The sequence below is a fragment of the Eleginops maclovinus genome, chromosome 20 (genome assembly GCF_036324505.1).
Source record: "Eleginops maclovinus isolate JMC-PN-2008 ecotype Puerto Natales chromosome 20, JC_Emac_rtc_rv5, whole genome shotgun sequence".
Classification (NCBI taxonomy): Eukaryota; Metazoa; Chordata; class Actinopteri; order Perciformes; family Eleginopidae; genus Eleginops; species Eleginops maclovinus.
The window spans coordinates 14,042,841-14,058,531 of NC_086368.1; the positions used below are offsets into that span (position 1 = coordinate 14,042,841).

General features: G+C 41.1%; 1 protein-coding gene across 5 annotated transcripts in view; it reads left to right on the plus strand.

Annotated features, from left to right (window-relative positions):
* The window catches only part of LOC134883603 (inositol 1,4,5-trisphosphate receptor type 1), a 59,598-nt gene that overhangs the window by 18,231 nt on the left and 25,676 nt on the right, over positions 1–15,691 (plus strand). For 3 of the 5 annotated variants that reach the window (XM_063912057.1, XM_063912061.1, XM_063912058.1), the window contains exons 13-39: positions 560–659; positions 1,025–1,185; positions 1,279–1,420; positions 1,616–1,774; positions 2,321–2,493; positions 2,973–3,092; positions 3,414–3,608; positions 3,753–4,004; positions 4,098–4,239; positions 4,331–4,484; positions 4,569–4,759; positions 4,905–5,037; positions 5,130–5,184; positions 5,471–5,636; positions 5,820–5,993; positions 6,098–6,172; positions 6,279–6,416; positions 6,495–6,620; positions 6,704–6,904; positions 6,997–7,248; positions 7,426–7,551; positions 7,646–7,774; positions 10,139–10,259; positions 10,596–10,780; positions 10,863–11,011; positions 11,115–11,226; positions 11,916–11,951. In XM_063912057.1, the coding sequence (XP_063768127.1) occupies positions 560–659; positions 1,025–1,185; positions 1,279–1,420; positions 1,616–1,774; positions 2,321–2,493; positions 2,973–3,092; positions 3,414–3,608; positions 3,753–4,004; positions 4,098–4,239; positions 4,331–4,484; positions 4,569–4,759; positions 4,905–5,037; positions 5,130–5,184; positions 5,471–5,636; positions 5,820–5,993; positions 6,098–6,172; positions 6,279–6,416; positions 6,495–6,620; positions 6,704–6,904; positions 6,997–7,248; positions 7,426–7,551; positions 7,646–7,774; positions 10,139–10,259; positions 10,596–10,780; positions 10,863–11,011; positions 11,115–11,226; positions 11,916–11,951 (3,967 nt within the window). The remainder of the gene's footprint in view (positions 1–559; positions 660–1,024; positions 1,186–1,278; positions 1,421–1,615; positions 1,775–2,320; positions 2,494–2,972; positions 3,093–3,413; positions 3,609–3,752; positions 4,005–4,097; positions 4,240–4,330; positions 4,485–4,568; positions 4,760–4,904; positions 5,038–5,129; positions 5,185–5,470; positions 5,637–5,819; positions 5,994–6,097; positions 6,173–6,278; positions 6,417–6,494; positions 6,621–6,703; positions 6,905–6,996; positions 7,249–7,425; positions 7,552–7,645; positions 7,775–10,138; positions 10,260–10,595; positions 10,781–10,862; positions 11,012–11,114; positions 11,227–11,915; positions 11,952–15,691) is intronic. The other 2 variants (XM_063912059.1, XM_063912060.1) reach the window with 1 other exon arrangement.

Sequence of the window (15,691 nt, forward strand, 5' to 3'; positions counted from 1 at the left end):
GTTCCCATCACTATTTATTGCACAAACAGATACTATTGTAACCTAACATAGTCTTTTCTAACCGATAAAAGCCAGTCATGTTTAATTTCTAAAATAAGAGATTAATGTGTGAACCTAACAAAAGTCAGAGCCAGATAGATAGATAGATAGATAGATAGATAGATAGATAGATAGATAGATAGATAGATAGATAGATTCTCAACTGATCCGAATTTGGGAAATGATTTGATTAGTTTTGCCATGTGTGTTCTTGTCCTGCAACTTTGTAATGAGTGCAGTCTGAGTGAGTGTATAAAAAAAGGAAAGTACTTTATCAAGTATTCATGCAACTTGACCATCGTAGAAGACACTATTTATATATTTTTTAACACGGAGCCCCTGAGACCTAACTATTTTTTGCTCTGTATTAGATCTGTATCTGAATTCATGGAGAATACTGGTCTGTGTTCATGTGTTATTTTGAACACTACCTTATCAAGGCTCAGTATGTACTATCGAGGATTTGTGCTACAAAACAATTCGAAATCATCAATCAATCATAGAAGACATTTGTTTTCAGGAACTCCTACGTGCGCCTCAGGCACCTGTGCACAAACACATGGGTTCATAGCACCAACCAACCAATTGACAAGGAGGAGGAAAAGCCTGTCATGCTGCGTGTGAGTGACAGTTAATTTGCACTAATATGCAAAAGTTTATCTCTAATAAATTGCAGGCAGCCTGACTCTGTATATAGTGCTGAGGTGAGAGCCTGTCTGGGTTAATGAGATTTTATAAGTCATCAAGCGTGCAACAATAAAACACGTCTGAACCAACTTTAGTCAGTTGCGAGTGTCTCTTTGTAACTCCCTCTTTCCCTGTTTCCCTGAAGGTATTGGAGTGTTTTGGAATTCAATATTTAATACCCTGTAAATGCCTTTTTGTGATGGCAGTTTAATTATGGGTTTTCTACAGTATTTGGGAAATACATTTTTAATATTGCTCTGATTGAAGATAAAATTGTACATTTATTTTCTTATTTAAGATTGGCACTTCGGCACTGAAAGAGGACAAAGAGGCTTTTGCCATTGTGCCCGTCTCCCCCGCTGAAGTGAGAGATCTTGACTTTGCCAACGATGCCAGTAAAGTGCTGGCCTCTATCGCAGGAAAGCTGGAAAAGGGAACCATCACACAGAATGAGAGGAGGTAAAAATGCATAGTGGTGTCACAGTGTCAACATCTAACAGCAAACAGGGTAGGTGTGTGTTTTTACTTTATTTCTTTTCTATGTTTAATCAGAGCAGTGACCAAGCTTCTGGAGGATCTGGTGTTCTTTGTGGTAGATATTCCCAACAACGGACAGGATGTTCTCGAGATAATGGTCAACAAACCCAACAGGGAACGACAGAAACTCATGAGGGAACAGAATATTCTCAAACAGGTAATGCAGTAATATGTCATTTTAATTTTAAGATTTAACATCCATCTTGTTGAACCTCACTGAACTCCTTAAACTCCTCCAAGTCTTTAATACACTCTATCTACCTATCTGCCTACCTTCTATCTGTATCAGCATGTTCTCCTTTCTTTAACTTCAGTTATATTACATTTGTCACAACCATATCCCTGTATTCAGATCTTCAAGCTGCTGCAGGCTCCATTCACAGACAGTGGAGACGGGCCCATGCTGCGACTGGAGGAGCTGGCTGACCAGCGTCACGCTCCCTTTAGACACATCTGCCGCCTGTGTTATCGAGTTTTGCGTCATTCTCAGCAGGACTATCGCAAGAACCAGGTGAAGTTTGTCGGACCTAAAATCCTGCGGAACGGAACTAAACAACATATGTCTATAACAAGGTTGCAATCTACCTTGATTCAATAGCAAGTGAAAGAGGCCTATGCTCTGTAGCTGCTGTTATATTATGATGCTTAGCTGAAGGTCATGTGTATTTCTCAAGGCTCAACCAATGAGCAACTTTATCAAACTGAGCCACACAGTGGTATGAGCATGTCCTATGACACATGTTTGTTGAAGTGAAAAGCAACATTCCCATTTCCCATGAGAAATCGATTTCTCTCCTCCTAATGTAAAGATTAGAGGGGTCATTCAATTAGCTTTATTAAGGAAGCAGTCTCGGTCATTTTAAACATGCTCTTGTTTTTCTGCATACAGATGAACAAGGGTCAAAATGGCCTCAGTCAATATAAGTAATGGATAAAGACATAACAAGGTTCAATCACATGATATAATGGCTCGGTAAATAATGACATTTTCCACGGTGTCTATGTCGTCTTGTTTTGGTTTGTGCATTCTCAGACTGTTTTTCTATCTGTCCCGCAGGAGTATATCGCCAAACAGTTTCGCTTCATGCAGAAACAGATTGGCTATGATGTGCTGGCTGAGGACACAATCACAGCTCTGCTCCATAACAACCGCAAGCTGCTGGAGAAGCACATCACTGCTGCAGAGATCGACACGTTTGTTAGTCTGGTCCGCAAAAACTGTGAGCCCAGGTTTGTGTGTTGTTGTCTTCCCAGTCTGTACACCATTCATGCTGATGATATATCTAAAAAGGCACAATCAACAATACAATTATTTGCTTAATATTATAAGTTAATGTGCTAATAATCATCTTATTATACTCTGACCCAAACTGCATTTACTTGTAGACATGTAATCACACAATATTCACTTAATACACACAAGCACAGGGTACACAACAACTTCCTCCACAGCCTGCAACAACTGAAGACCATTTCATTTAACATAGAATGTGAGATGTGCACCTAAATGTTCCTTTAGTTGTGTTGTGTTTTGTTTTGAAAAGTACACAATTAACCTGTTTACAATGGTCCAATGGTTCCTTTTTCACTCTGAAAGGAAGGTATTGTATGCTTTTAAATATCTCTGGTACTTGATTTGATTTTGTGTCGATTTTGTTTTAAAAACATCATGGGTGATTGAAATGTGCTTTTTGTGTGTTTGTGTCCAGGTTCCTGGATTACCTCTCAGACTTGTGTGTGTCAATGAATAAGTCCATACCTGTGACACAAGAGCTCATCTGTAACGCAGTGCTGGATCCAGCTAACGCAGACATCCTCATAGAAACTAAGTGAGCCCCCCCCCCCTGCCTCCAGCTATTTCTCTCTTATCTGCCTCCTAGTGTAATTTAAAGACATTGAGCTCCAGAAGAAGAGTAATCAATCATGTGGTTAATTGTTTTAGCTATTTCTAAAGCAGTGCAGATGTGTTTCCTAGGCTAGTCCTATCATTGTTTTGTATTTGTTTATTTACAGCTTCTCAGGTTGAGTGTAATGACAAGGGCAGTCATTGTATCCTAATCCTAAAGCTTATTTTAAACATTTGACAGAAACTCATCTATCTCCATCAGTATTTTCACAAAAAATAAATAAATGATCCCTTCTTCCTTCAGACTTGTGCTATCGAGGTTTGAGATTGAGGGAGCGCCGCTCGGGGAGAACTCTGTGGAGTCAGAGGAGGACGAAGAGGAGGTGTGGTTGTTCTGGAGAGACAACAATAAAGAGATCCGCAGTAAAAGCATCAGGGAGCTGGCCCAGGATGCCAAGGAGGGCCAGAAGGAGGACCAGGAGGTGATCAGTTATTACAGGTAGTTACTGTTATACTGCACAACCCATATCTAATTTGGCATTATTGAGGTTCCTATACTTGTAAATGCTGAATGGGTCAAGGTAAAACCCAAAACAAAAGGATTGCTGTTTTTAAATGATAGGCCCTCTGTGTGCTGCTGCAGGTATCAGCTGAACCTGTTTGCCAGGATGTGTTTGGACCGCCAGTACCTGGCAATCAACAAGATCTCCGGCCAGCTGGATGTAGACCTGATCTTGCGATGCATGTCGGATGAAGACCTGCCGTATGATCTGCGAGCATCTTTCTGCCGCATGATGCTGCACATGCATGTGGACCGTGATCCTCAGGAGCAGGTCACACCTGTCAAATACGCTCGACTCTGGTCTGAGATCCCCTCAGAGATTGCCATCGATGAGTGAGTGAATGGGCAAAAGTATTGGATTGCTTGTTGAATATTTTGGGCATTGTTGATTTACTTTTTTGTTGATCTTTTGTCGGCCTTTTGTAGCTACGACAATGATGGGACATCTAAAGATGAAATCAAGGAGCGTTTCTGTGAGACTATGGAGTTTGTTGAGAACTACCTGAGGGACGTGGTGTGTCAGAGCTTCCCTTTCGCAGATAAAGAGAAGAACAAGCTCACCTTTGAGGTCAGTCTGGCACATTGTAATCCAATGTAATCTCACTCAGATCATGTTTTGATGGTAAAAAGCCTTTAATGAACCTGTTTTCCATGTGCAGGTGGTGAATCTGGCCAGGAACCTGATTTATTTTGGCTTCTACAACTTCAGTGACCTGCTGAGACTAACAAAGATCCTGTTGGCTATATTAGACTGTGTCCATGTGAGCACAGCTTTCCCTTTCAACAAGCCAGACAAAGAGGATGAGAGTAAAGGTATGAACACCATGGTTTGCCTTTGGAGGACCAAATATTTCACGGGCATGAAGTTGATGTCTATATGTGTGTGATTGTCTTCAGGCAGTAATGTGATGAGGTCCATTCACGGCGTAGGAGAGCTAATGTCTCAAGTTGTCTTGAGAGGAGGGGGCTTCCTCCCAACAACTTCAACCACCGGCTCCACTGGAGACACAGAGAAGACCCAGACTGAGCCTGAGAAACAGGACATACTGGTCATGGACACCAAGCTCAAGATCATTGAGATCCTGCAGGTGAAAGACATGCAATATTTGAATTGAATGCATGTAAAAACATAAAGTACAGTAGATTCAGTGCATATACTGTAGAGTGCATAATCAAACACCATTCTTTTATCCTCCAAAACATTCCTATACAACTTTCTGCCCGGCCCTTTAGTTCATCTTGAATGTCCGGCTGGACTACAGGATCTCCTGCCTGCTGTCTATATTTAAGAGGGAGTTTGATGAGAGTAACTCCCAAACTGAGTTGTCTGTAACTGGAGCTGTGGAAGGACCGAACAACATGCCAGGTTAGGGTAACATTCATGGCTGCATTTTAGAAAGATGTGGGGCAGATACAAAAGATTCTGTTGGTTACATTTGAATGTATTTCTTTTTCCAGGAGCTTTGGATTTTGAGCATATTGAAGAGCAGGCAGAGGGGATATTTGGTGGAAGGTAAACTCAGTCAAAATACATGAAAGGCACAAGTGGAGGATGTGTTTTTTATTTATTTATTTATGTGTGTGTGTGTGTGTGTGTGTGTGTGTGTGTGTGTGTGTGTGTGTGTGTGTGTGTGTGTGTGTGTGTGTGTGTGTGTGTGTGTGTGTGTGTGTGTGTGTGTGTGTGTGTGTGTGTGTGTGTGTGTGTGTGTGTGTGTGTGTGTGTGTGTGTGTGTGTGTGTGTGTGTGTGTGTGTGTGTGTGTGTGTGTGTGTGTGTGTGTGTGTGTGTGTGTGTGTGTAGTGAAGAGAACACCCCTCTGGACCTGGACGATCACGGTGGCCGTACCTTTTTGAGGGTCCTTCTCCACTTAACCATGCATGACTATCCTCCTCTGGTGTCCCGAGCCCTCCACCTGCTCTTTAGGCACTTCAGCCAGAGGCAGGAGGTCTTGCAGGCTTTTAAGCAGGTAAAAAACTAACTGAAGCAATACAAATCACACCATTGGAACTAGTGTGTTGTTCATGTCATTATTTTTCACCACCTTGCATACAACCACAAATGCATAAAAAATAAATATTTGAATGGGGGATCAGCATCATCTTGTTATGTTTCTGCTCTGTACTTGATATTGTAACATTTGTGTTCACAGGTCCAGCTGCTGGTCACCAGCCAAGATGTGGAAAATTACAAGCAAATAAAGTCAGACCTGGACCAGCTACGCTCTATTGTAGAGAAGTCTGAGCTCTGGGTGTACAAGAGGCAGGGGCCAGACGAGGGCATGGATGCTGGAGAGGGGCTCTCCTCTGAATCAGAGCATAAAAAGGTATATTATATTGTACATCAAAAGAATCACAAGCCTGTTGCCACACGATATCTAACCATAGTATGATCTCTTCCCTGATGCTTTGTCTCTGGTGTACTGTGTAGGGGGACTCAGGGAGCACAGACAAACCAAAGAAAGCAGAAAGCACCAGCAGTTACAACTACAGGGTGGTAAAGGAGGTAACTCACTTACTTCTAAGTATGGTTAACAAGCTTTTATCCGCATATGTTGCAAATATAGACCCTTTTCTACATAATACAACCATTTTCTGTCTTGCTTTTCCAGATCCTGCTGCGGCTCAGCAGGCTTTGTGTCCAAGAAGGTCTGTCGGGTAGAAAGAGCAAAAAACAGCAACAGAGGCTGCTGAGGAACATGGGGGCTCATGCAGTCGTCCTTGAGCTCCTACAGATCCCCTATGAGAAGGTATCAATCAATGTCTCTTTCAAAAGACCTCTCAATGGCAAGTGGACACAACTTCTCATCAGCCTTTTTCTCCTCCAGGGTGAAGACTTGCGTATGCAGGATATCATGAAGCTAGCTCACCAGTTTCTACAGAATTTCTGCGCAGGAAACCAGCAGAACCAAGCCCTGCTGCACAAGCACATCAATCTTTTCCTCAACCCAGGGGTGAGCAGTCCCACCAGGTTGCACTGTGTTACTCTCTTTCTATCATTCCCATCATGCTCCTCTCTTTTGCTTTTGTTTTTCAGATTTTAGAAGCTATCACCATGCAACACATCTTCATGAACAACTTCCAGCTGTGCAGTGAGATCAATGAGCGTGTGGTTCAGCACTTTGTCCACTGCATCGAAACACATGGCCGCAACGTCCAGTATCTCAAATTCCTTCAGACTATCGTCAAAGCAGAGAATAAATTCATCAAAAAGTGTCAGGACATCGTCATGGCAGAGGTCACGCCTTGTTACCAACTTTCTAATGTTTGAACTATGCTACAGTCTCATGATTTACAGATTTTATCGTGTGTTTTTGTTTCTTCCTACAGCTGGTAAATGCTGGAGAGGATGTTCTGGTCTTCTATAATGACCGCGCCTCTTTCCAGACACTGGTCCAGATGATGCGATCAGAGCGGGACCGCATGGATGAGAACAGTCCTCTGATGTACCACATACACTTGGTGGAGCTCTTGGCTGTCTGCACTGAGGGAAAGAATGTCTACACAGAGATCAAGTGTAACTCCCTGTTACCCCTGGATGACATAGTGCGGGTGGTGACCCATGAAGACTGCATCCCTGAGGTGACAGAAAAATTTGACTGCCTCAGTGAAAGTAAACGATAAGCCAGTTATGGAACAGATTATGGAAACCATCATAAAACAATTCACTCCTTGAATATTTTTTGGGGGGTATTTTGACTGTCAACGACCCTTCACTATCACTACATTTCAACAATAAACTTAATCTGAACCTTTCAGGTGAAGATTGCCTATATCAACTTCCTCAACCACTGTTATGTGGACACTGAGGTGGAAATGAAGGAGATCTACACCTCTAACCACATGTGGAAACTCTTTGAGAACTTCTTGGTAGACATTTGCAGGGTTAGTAATATCCAAATTCTCTCTGGCAACTTTTGATTAAAAAAAAAAAAAAAGTATTTTTAAATTAAAAGTAATTCTGTTTGGGTGCTTACAGGTGTGCAACAATACAAGTGACCGTAAGCACGCAGACATCATTCTGGAGCGATATGTGACGGAGACGGTCATGAGCATTGTAACGACTTTCTTCAGCTCGCCTTTTTCTGACCAGAGCACCAGCCTGCAGGTATGTAGCCACCAACTTTCTTTAGTGTAATAAACAGTTTAAGAAAAAACCCATTCAAGTTTAAAAGCACATACAGTTACATCAATAGTAAACAGTCAAATAAATCCAATGCAAATCAAATAAAAAATATTTTGAACTACGCCAAAATACTTGATCAGTACAGACATTTATTTGACCAATATGGTTTGAACAGATCGACAAAATGTGTTGATATAAAGTATAATCTGTAAAAATAATACATTGTTCACAAATACAAAAAATTATTTCTTAGCTCACAAATGATTTAGCCAGGTCGAAACATCTTAAAATACAAATCTATGTGATAAGAAATTAATAAAAACTGTACCGACACATTTCTGGAAGTGTAACTGTTGGGAAGATTGGTAAACAAATGGTTGTCATATATTTATAAATGAATGTAATGTATTAACAAATACATTTTATATCAGCAAAGATTATTTATAAGTTATTTGTTATTGTGAAAAGTGTTATGTTTACAGATTACACAGGTTGTTGTATTGTTAACACAAATAATCTTGAGATAAACCTTTCTCCGTAACAGCAGCTGTAGAAGTCACACATGCAGATTTGAACTCGATGTTCAGCATGTTAACTAAAACAGGTGTAATCTAAACATCTTGCTATGAGCTTTCCATATAGGCTTGACACGATCTCTGGCTCACACAGCATCTATGAAATGTCCTGTGCCCGTTCTTGTAAAAGGTCATCCTTCTCAGAACATACTAATAAAGAACCAAACCCCAACCATTAAGCCGTTAATTCAGCGGCCTTATTTGTTTTTTAGGCCAAGGAACCCTATATATGAATAAAATAAATAAATTGTGTTGCATATTAAACTGGGACTACAATTATGTGGAGGGGGGCCTGAAATGTCACGTAAAAAATATACCTATTATGTTGCCTACAATTATAGTTAAGTAGTTATTATGCATAATTAAGCTATAGTTCACGTGATTGCAAAAGGATTAATGGGTAACAGGTCGACCATCATCAGTGTTTTTGTTTTTAAAGGGCCAAATTACCTTTGCCTATAATATATTGGATTCATGTTACCTCAATGTGAATTTTCAGACATATTTTACCTTTTAAAGAAAAGAAAACCGGTAAAAAAACAAACAATGATTTAGCGGCCCCCCTGAAGTAAGTGAGTATCTAGGTAGACGTTGAGGTCAGGAACCCCTTGTTGAAGGCCCATTTGATAATCGGAAAGAACGTTGAGTGGGGGGACTTGATAGATGGTTGACATTCAGGCATCATGTAAATAGCATAGTTGTCTAGGTGGAAGTCACAAAGAGTGTAAGTACAGATAGAGTGTGTATTAGCTACCTAATGTGATTTTAACCAAATAGCTTGTAGAGAAACCCTTCATTCATAAGTCTGACTTTTAGAGTAGAACCAAGCCATCCACTCCAATGTTTAAGTGCTTCCTTAAGTGGTTAAATCATTTCTTCCGTAGAGTTTCTGAGACATTTTTGGTTCTAATTACATCATTGCCTATGCTGAAGGATAGTGAATGTTCCCCTTATAGTCTTATTAGGTAGTGTTAATCAGAGCAATGTTAGTCATGGCCCCTCGGAGGTTATTGCACATTACAAAGTTAAAATAAGTTAGTCGTAATTGCGGTTGATGGCATCCTGTTGTGCTGATAAATCATTTCCTTTCTACACATACAAAGGTTCCCTTCTTACAATATCAGGAAACCATCATCAATTCATAGAAATTGTTTTTCAGTACAAATTATATATTTTTTGGGATATATCTCATCTCAAACTCTTTACAAAAAATATATCACATTGTTTTATGGATCTAATCTTTGCATTTTACAGTTGTCTCTATTCTGTACAATAATTCATGTGTAAGTACTGTATGTTTGTGATGCAACCAGGATGTTTTATGTCTCACTGCTTGTATCCTCTGCTGCAGGCCTCTCTGTTGGGAAATATATTTCAGGTATTTTTCGATTTAGCTGGGAAAACACTTGTTGGGTGTTTGAGATCATTGCTGGGTGTAAGAGATCACTCTTCAGTTTTGTATTTATTTATGTTTGTGTGAGTTTTATGAGAGGTTAAGCACTTGGGGAAGGGTTAATGTCTGCTCAGGGATTAATGTGTATCCTTTTAAGGTAACAAACAACCACTCATCAGCATGCTGTTCTGACTGCAGGTGCTGTCACACGTGTGTGTGTGTGTGTGTGTGTGTGTGTGTGTGTGTGTGTGCTGTAGACAACAGATGGTTATCTTTCATGTTGCCAAGGGACATCTTTCTTTCTTTAAAGACTACATCAGTTATTCCAGTTAAATATAATAATTTACACCCTGCTTTTTTCCTGCCTTTTCTTCTCAGACCCGGCAGCCAGTCTTTGTGCAGCTGTTGCAGGCAGTGTTCAGGATCTACCATTGTACCTGGTTGGTCCCAGTTCAGAAGGGCTGTGTTGAGACCTGTATCAAGGTGCTCTCGGATGTCGGTAAGATCAAGATCCTCACTGTGATGGTCCTGACTTTTTTAAAGTGTAAATCTGTACATCAGTAGAGTTGTTTGAACAGTTCTGTTTAGCAGTGATGTAAGTACTCTTACCCTTTCCTTAAGTATAAGGACCTCTGAGATGTTTTAGAGCAGAAATGTACAGTGGCAGAAAATGTTAATACCCTAAGTTAAGTATTTAGTTACAGTCGACAGCTTCTCTTAAGTCATGCTTCTTTATTCCATTTACCAGTAAGGCAAAAAGGTTTGAGTGTAATATGCTGGATCTGATTTATCTTCACTGACTGCTTGTGTGTGTGTGTCTGTTTGTACCTGGTAGCCAAAGGCAGAGCAATAGCCATCCCTGTGGACCTGGACAACCAGGTGAGCAACCTGTTTGTGAAATCCAACAACATTGTGCAGAAGACGGCCATGAGCTGGAGACTCTCGGCTCGCAATGCTGCCCGCAGAGACTCTGTTGTGACTGCTTCGAGGGACTACAGGAACATCATTGAGAGGCTGCAGGTGGAGTATTTTCGAGCATTTGCGCCTACTTGTGTGTGTTAAGTTGATCCAGAAGTATGACTGTGAATTTCCTGACCTCTAGGATATTGTGTCAGCTCTTGAGGACCGTCTGCGCCCCTTGGTTCAAGCTGAGTTGTCAGTTTTGGTTGACGTGCTTCATCGTCCCGAGATGCTGTTCCCTGAAAACACAGACTCACGCAAGAAGTGTGAGAGCGGAGGTTTTATATGCAAGTAAGCACTGAAAATATCTTCCTCAGCTCATTATGTCTACTATTGCTGTATGAGTAAGCATATTCATTACAAATGAGATTTATGAGCTAATGTACCCGTGCAGGCTGATCAAACATACAAAGCAGCTGCTGGAGGAGAATGAGGAGAGACTCTGCATCAAAGTTCTGCAAACGCTGCGTGAGATGATGACAAAAGACAGAGGTTATGGAGAGAAGGTAGGGGAAGCTGCAAGGTCACATATGGTGTACTTCAGTAACACGGTACGACCGTACATATGCTTTTCATTATACCGTGCATACACGCAGTTGTTTAAGTACATATAGAACATTTTTCAAGTTCGTAAAAATGTTTCCCCAGATGTATTTTGATGCTGGTGCTCACATACAAGATATAGGTTTTCTTTTCAGAGAAGAATATCAACTTTGCAGGAACTACTGTATGAATAACAGAAACACAAATGATCAAAATCAGATTGATTTCTGAAACACTGAAACAGCAATATGAGATGTGCGACATGTTATATCATTGAATGATGTGTCCATGTAGTTATAGTTTTATAAAAGCAACATCACTGCATCACACGCACACTTTTCCACTCCAGAACTGCCCTTATTTTGAGGGGTATTCGTCTGTTTCCCCTGTCACGGTCACCTCTGCAGTCAGTAAGGCTGGACTGGTCACTTACAAAGAAATGCTTTATCACTGTATGACACTGCACTAATTCTGCTCACCGTGGCTTATACCCATTCATAAATACATTTTCTTCTGTGTTGCTGAAGTTGATGTGTATGTTCACAGTCTTAACTCACGTTACTTACATGACATGCTGTATCATTGAACTCTGCCTGAGCTTCTTCCCTCCTGTGTTGTTATCTAACCCCTCAAACCCTCTGTTCTCTTTCAGCTCAGGGCCTTTGATGATGAGATGGATATGCCCAAGGTTGTTTCTCTTTTTCTTCTACTCATGCCCTTATTTCCCTCAGCTGCTGTTTGTTATGTCGGTGTAACACTAGTGCTTGTTCTGTAACTGTCCTGTAGCAGCTGCTGTGGCTGTGTGTTGTAGGTAGAGGAGGCTATAAAAACAGCGGGTAACACATAGTGGTAGGCCTGATTCCTGCTACCATAAAACAGTGTTTTGATCAGAGAGAGAGAGAGAGAGTGAGAGAGAGAGAGAGAGAGATGCACGTTGCGCAGTTAGACGCAGTTATTCCAAGTTCCAAGGTGAGTCACTTGCTGGCTGGGCAAACTGCCAGTGCTGCATTTACATGTCCCACCTTCTGCCAATGTAAGCACCAAATCAAGTTGAAGTCATGTCAGGACATTTTGACTGTTTAGACACAAATTAATGGTGAATAAACTGCATTTATATTAAGAACTTGGGAGGCTTAGGAACCGAAGGGTCAACAGGCCAAGTCTCCAAAAGAACAGGTGCTACAGAGGTGTCCCTGAGCAAGGCACCTTTCCCTACACTGCTCCCTGGGCGCTGTACGTAAAGGCTGCCCACTGCTCCTAACACTAAGATGGGTCAAATGCAGAATGTAAAATGTCCCTCTATGGGACGATTAAGGGTCTCTTCTTATTTTCTTCTTCATTAAGAGACCAAATTAATTAAAAAAGTACTTCAAAATGGAAGAGAGGCCTCAATTATTAATAGGTGGGACATTCCATATACCTATGTCCCTCAAAGGAATGTAAAGATAGTAAAGTCATAAACTCCTTATCTCTTTTCTTTTCATCAAAGTGTTTCATCGTGCCTTATCAAGTCTCAGCTTTCCGAAGGGTGTTTCCCCTGCATCTCCATAAGGTGCCAATAGGGGGCACTGTGAGTGTGTGCACTGTGTATGAATGTGAGGGACTGTGGCAGTCATTGAGGCTGTGTCCTAGTTTTCCTTGCCTGAGAGCTGCATGATTCCTGGGCCCCTGCCAACTCAGGGTTGAGGTTACATAAGAACTAGGCTTTTTTTTCCTTCCTGGAACTCAGACCCTCTGCTGATGTGTGACCTTCAGCAGTAATTGCCAATAAAAGTGTGGAGGAGTTGTTTACACACACTGACGTTGTGTTAGTGTGTGCGCACCTGTGTGTTTAAATGCATGTTGCAATCATGGGGGTGGGGGGGTCATCGAAAAATTATCCCCGTACACACCTGTTAAATGTCGTATCGCCATCAGTCTACACATGAAAAGCAGCCCTGATGTGAAAATGGCAGTCAACTGGAAACGTGCTCCTCTCCCCTCTCCAGTGCCAACTTTTATGTGTCTTTTCTCCTCTTGGTCTATTTTGGCTCCGCTAAATCATTCAATCACACAATTCCTCAACTACTCCCTACTTCCACTTGCACCTTTCCTCACATGGATGCAAACACACACCCACGCTGTGTAAACTTAATGGAGTTGGCTGCTAGTGTTTGTATAGGTGGGACATGAAAGTGTGTAGATTGCTCTTGTCTCCTCTATCAGCCTTTGAACAGAACAGAACTGCATTGCATGTTATTAAAGAGGAACATGGTGAAGTAGGTTTAGTATTCTGCTTTTTACTTTTTAAATATTGACATGAAATAGAGTTGAGATGAAATGAAGTGTTTTGACCTCTCCAATGTGTGCTAACAGCTAAATGTGTTGCTCTTTGGCTGTTGGTTATGTAAAAGGAAAGGAGTTTATAATAGACAGTGTTGGTCTCCCCCTCTTCAGCGGGCCTCATGTATGTGTGGTCTTGTCAAAGCAGTTATGCAAGCCCTCCATATTAGGAGTAAATCACTTTTCATCCCTTTTACCTCCCTGACTTGTCCCTAGGGAAGCTTTTTGGTGGATTGATTTAGAAGAAAAACCTTGAATTCAACGTTTATATTGTAAAACAACATCTGGCTCACCATTTTTTTTCTCCCAAACTCACAGCTGAGCTTTGCCCACTCTGGCCAAGAGAGCAACTCTATTTTACAGTGCTGGTATAGATGTAGGTCAGTTGCAATGCAAATGACTGATGAGTGCAGTCTTTTTTTAGTTTGATCTGCTTTTCAGTCTGCACACAACAAGCAGCCGAGTGGTAAAGCCCAGCATTCATTTCATTCTCCAGGGGTTTAAACATGACTCAGTCTCATATTGCAAAGAAGCAAAGACATGTTTTTTTTATGCAGAAAAAACACCTAAACAAAAAGTTGAATCCACTCTTTCCGCATGTATGTTGGTGTGTATGTGTGCACATATTGTCGAACTCAGAAGTGTGAGACTGTTCAGGGGTTTACCCCGGGAGTTTCCATTTTGGTGTAATGTTCTGTAATCTGGCAGATGTGGCAGCTGTGAGGGGTTACCCTGTGGTGTTTATGGTCAGACAGGGGAAGGTTAGCTGCACATATCTACTCTGATCAGCATGCTGTTTTGTGGTTCAATGTGGTAACGGTGAGGGTTTGTCCACAGACTTATGGGAGGCGATTTTCCTTCAGTGTGTGGCCCTCTGACCTGCTGCTGAACTCTGCGTCAGTAACTTGTTTTCGGCTTCAAGTACGTTTGAAGTGTTGACACAAAAATATTCGTGAAAATTCAAGCACAAGTCATAAACTTTGAGTCAATCTTGTCAACAAAAGAAATGGAAATATTTAGAATATTAGTAATGGTAATATATATACTGTATACATATATTTAGATAAAGCAAAGATATAAATTGTCGTTGAAAAGACCGTGACCTAATCATCTGGGAAGCATTTCATCCTTGGGTTGACATTGTTCTGTTTTGGGCAGTGGGCCGAGGAGGCTGTAGTTTTATGCAGGGGATTCTTTTGTCTTTTGTCAGGGAACCTCTAGTCGGCATTATTGTTAAAACAAATTGTTATGTTTTTATTTTTGGTCTAAGAAAAGCTATATTGGATTAAATGAAATTCCGAAATACTTTAGGAATTTTTCGAAGTTTATGACTGTAGTCTATCTGACTCGGCTCCACTTCACTCATCCAAAATGTAAACCAGAGTCATTGCATTATATAGATAAACACTGGTTAACTACCTTATTTGGTAGATGCAGGAGTAACACTGAATACCGAAGTAAACCCCCTCTGAATACCGATCGATTCACTACTGTACCTCATGCTCTTGACCCTGGCTCCCAGAGTGTCAGGGCTTGTTCATCCTACTCTGTTTGTTTCTCTCTCTCACCCTCACTTTCTTTCACTTGCTCTGCCTCTTGCCCTCTATGTTTTTGGTGACAGATGGTCACTGTAAGCAGTTCTATGTCACTGGTTTAGTGACCTGGTTCCTTTCCGAATTATTATGTAACTCTAACCCCATCGCCTCTCGCCAAACCTCTCTCCTCGCCAGTCAGTCCTAGTGTGTCCTTTTACATAGCAATTTCATTTGAACATTTACCAGTTTCCTCTTCCTCTTGGTGAATACTTTACATGGAGGCCCTGCGTTTTGAAAATAATGTCTAACCTGATTTCTCATTGTTTGGTTGAACCATTAGGGAATTAGAAATCTAATCTAAGGGAAAACACCAAATCTCAGTGGTCTACATTTGATGATTGTGCGTTTCATCTTGCTCTGAACATGGCTTAAGAAGAGAACCTCTTACCTGGTGTTTACTTATTACTGACTTATCAAGATTGTAATAATCTTGATGATTTTCAAAGAAATTAGATGTTTGTTTAGTTGTTGACCGTTCCTGAATGAGGTAGCTCAATAATGATTGAGCTTA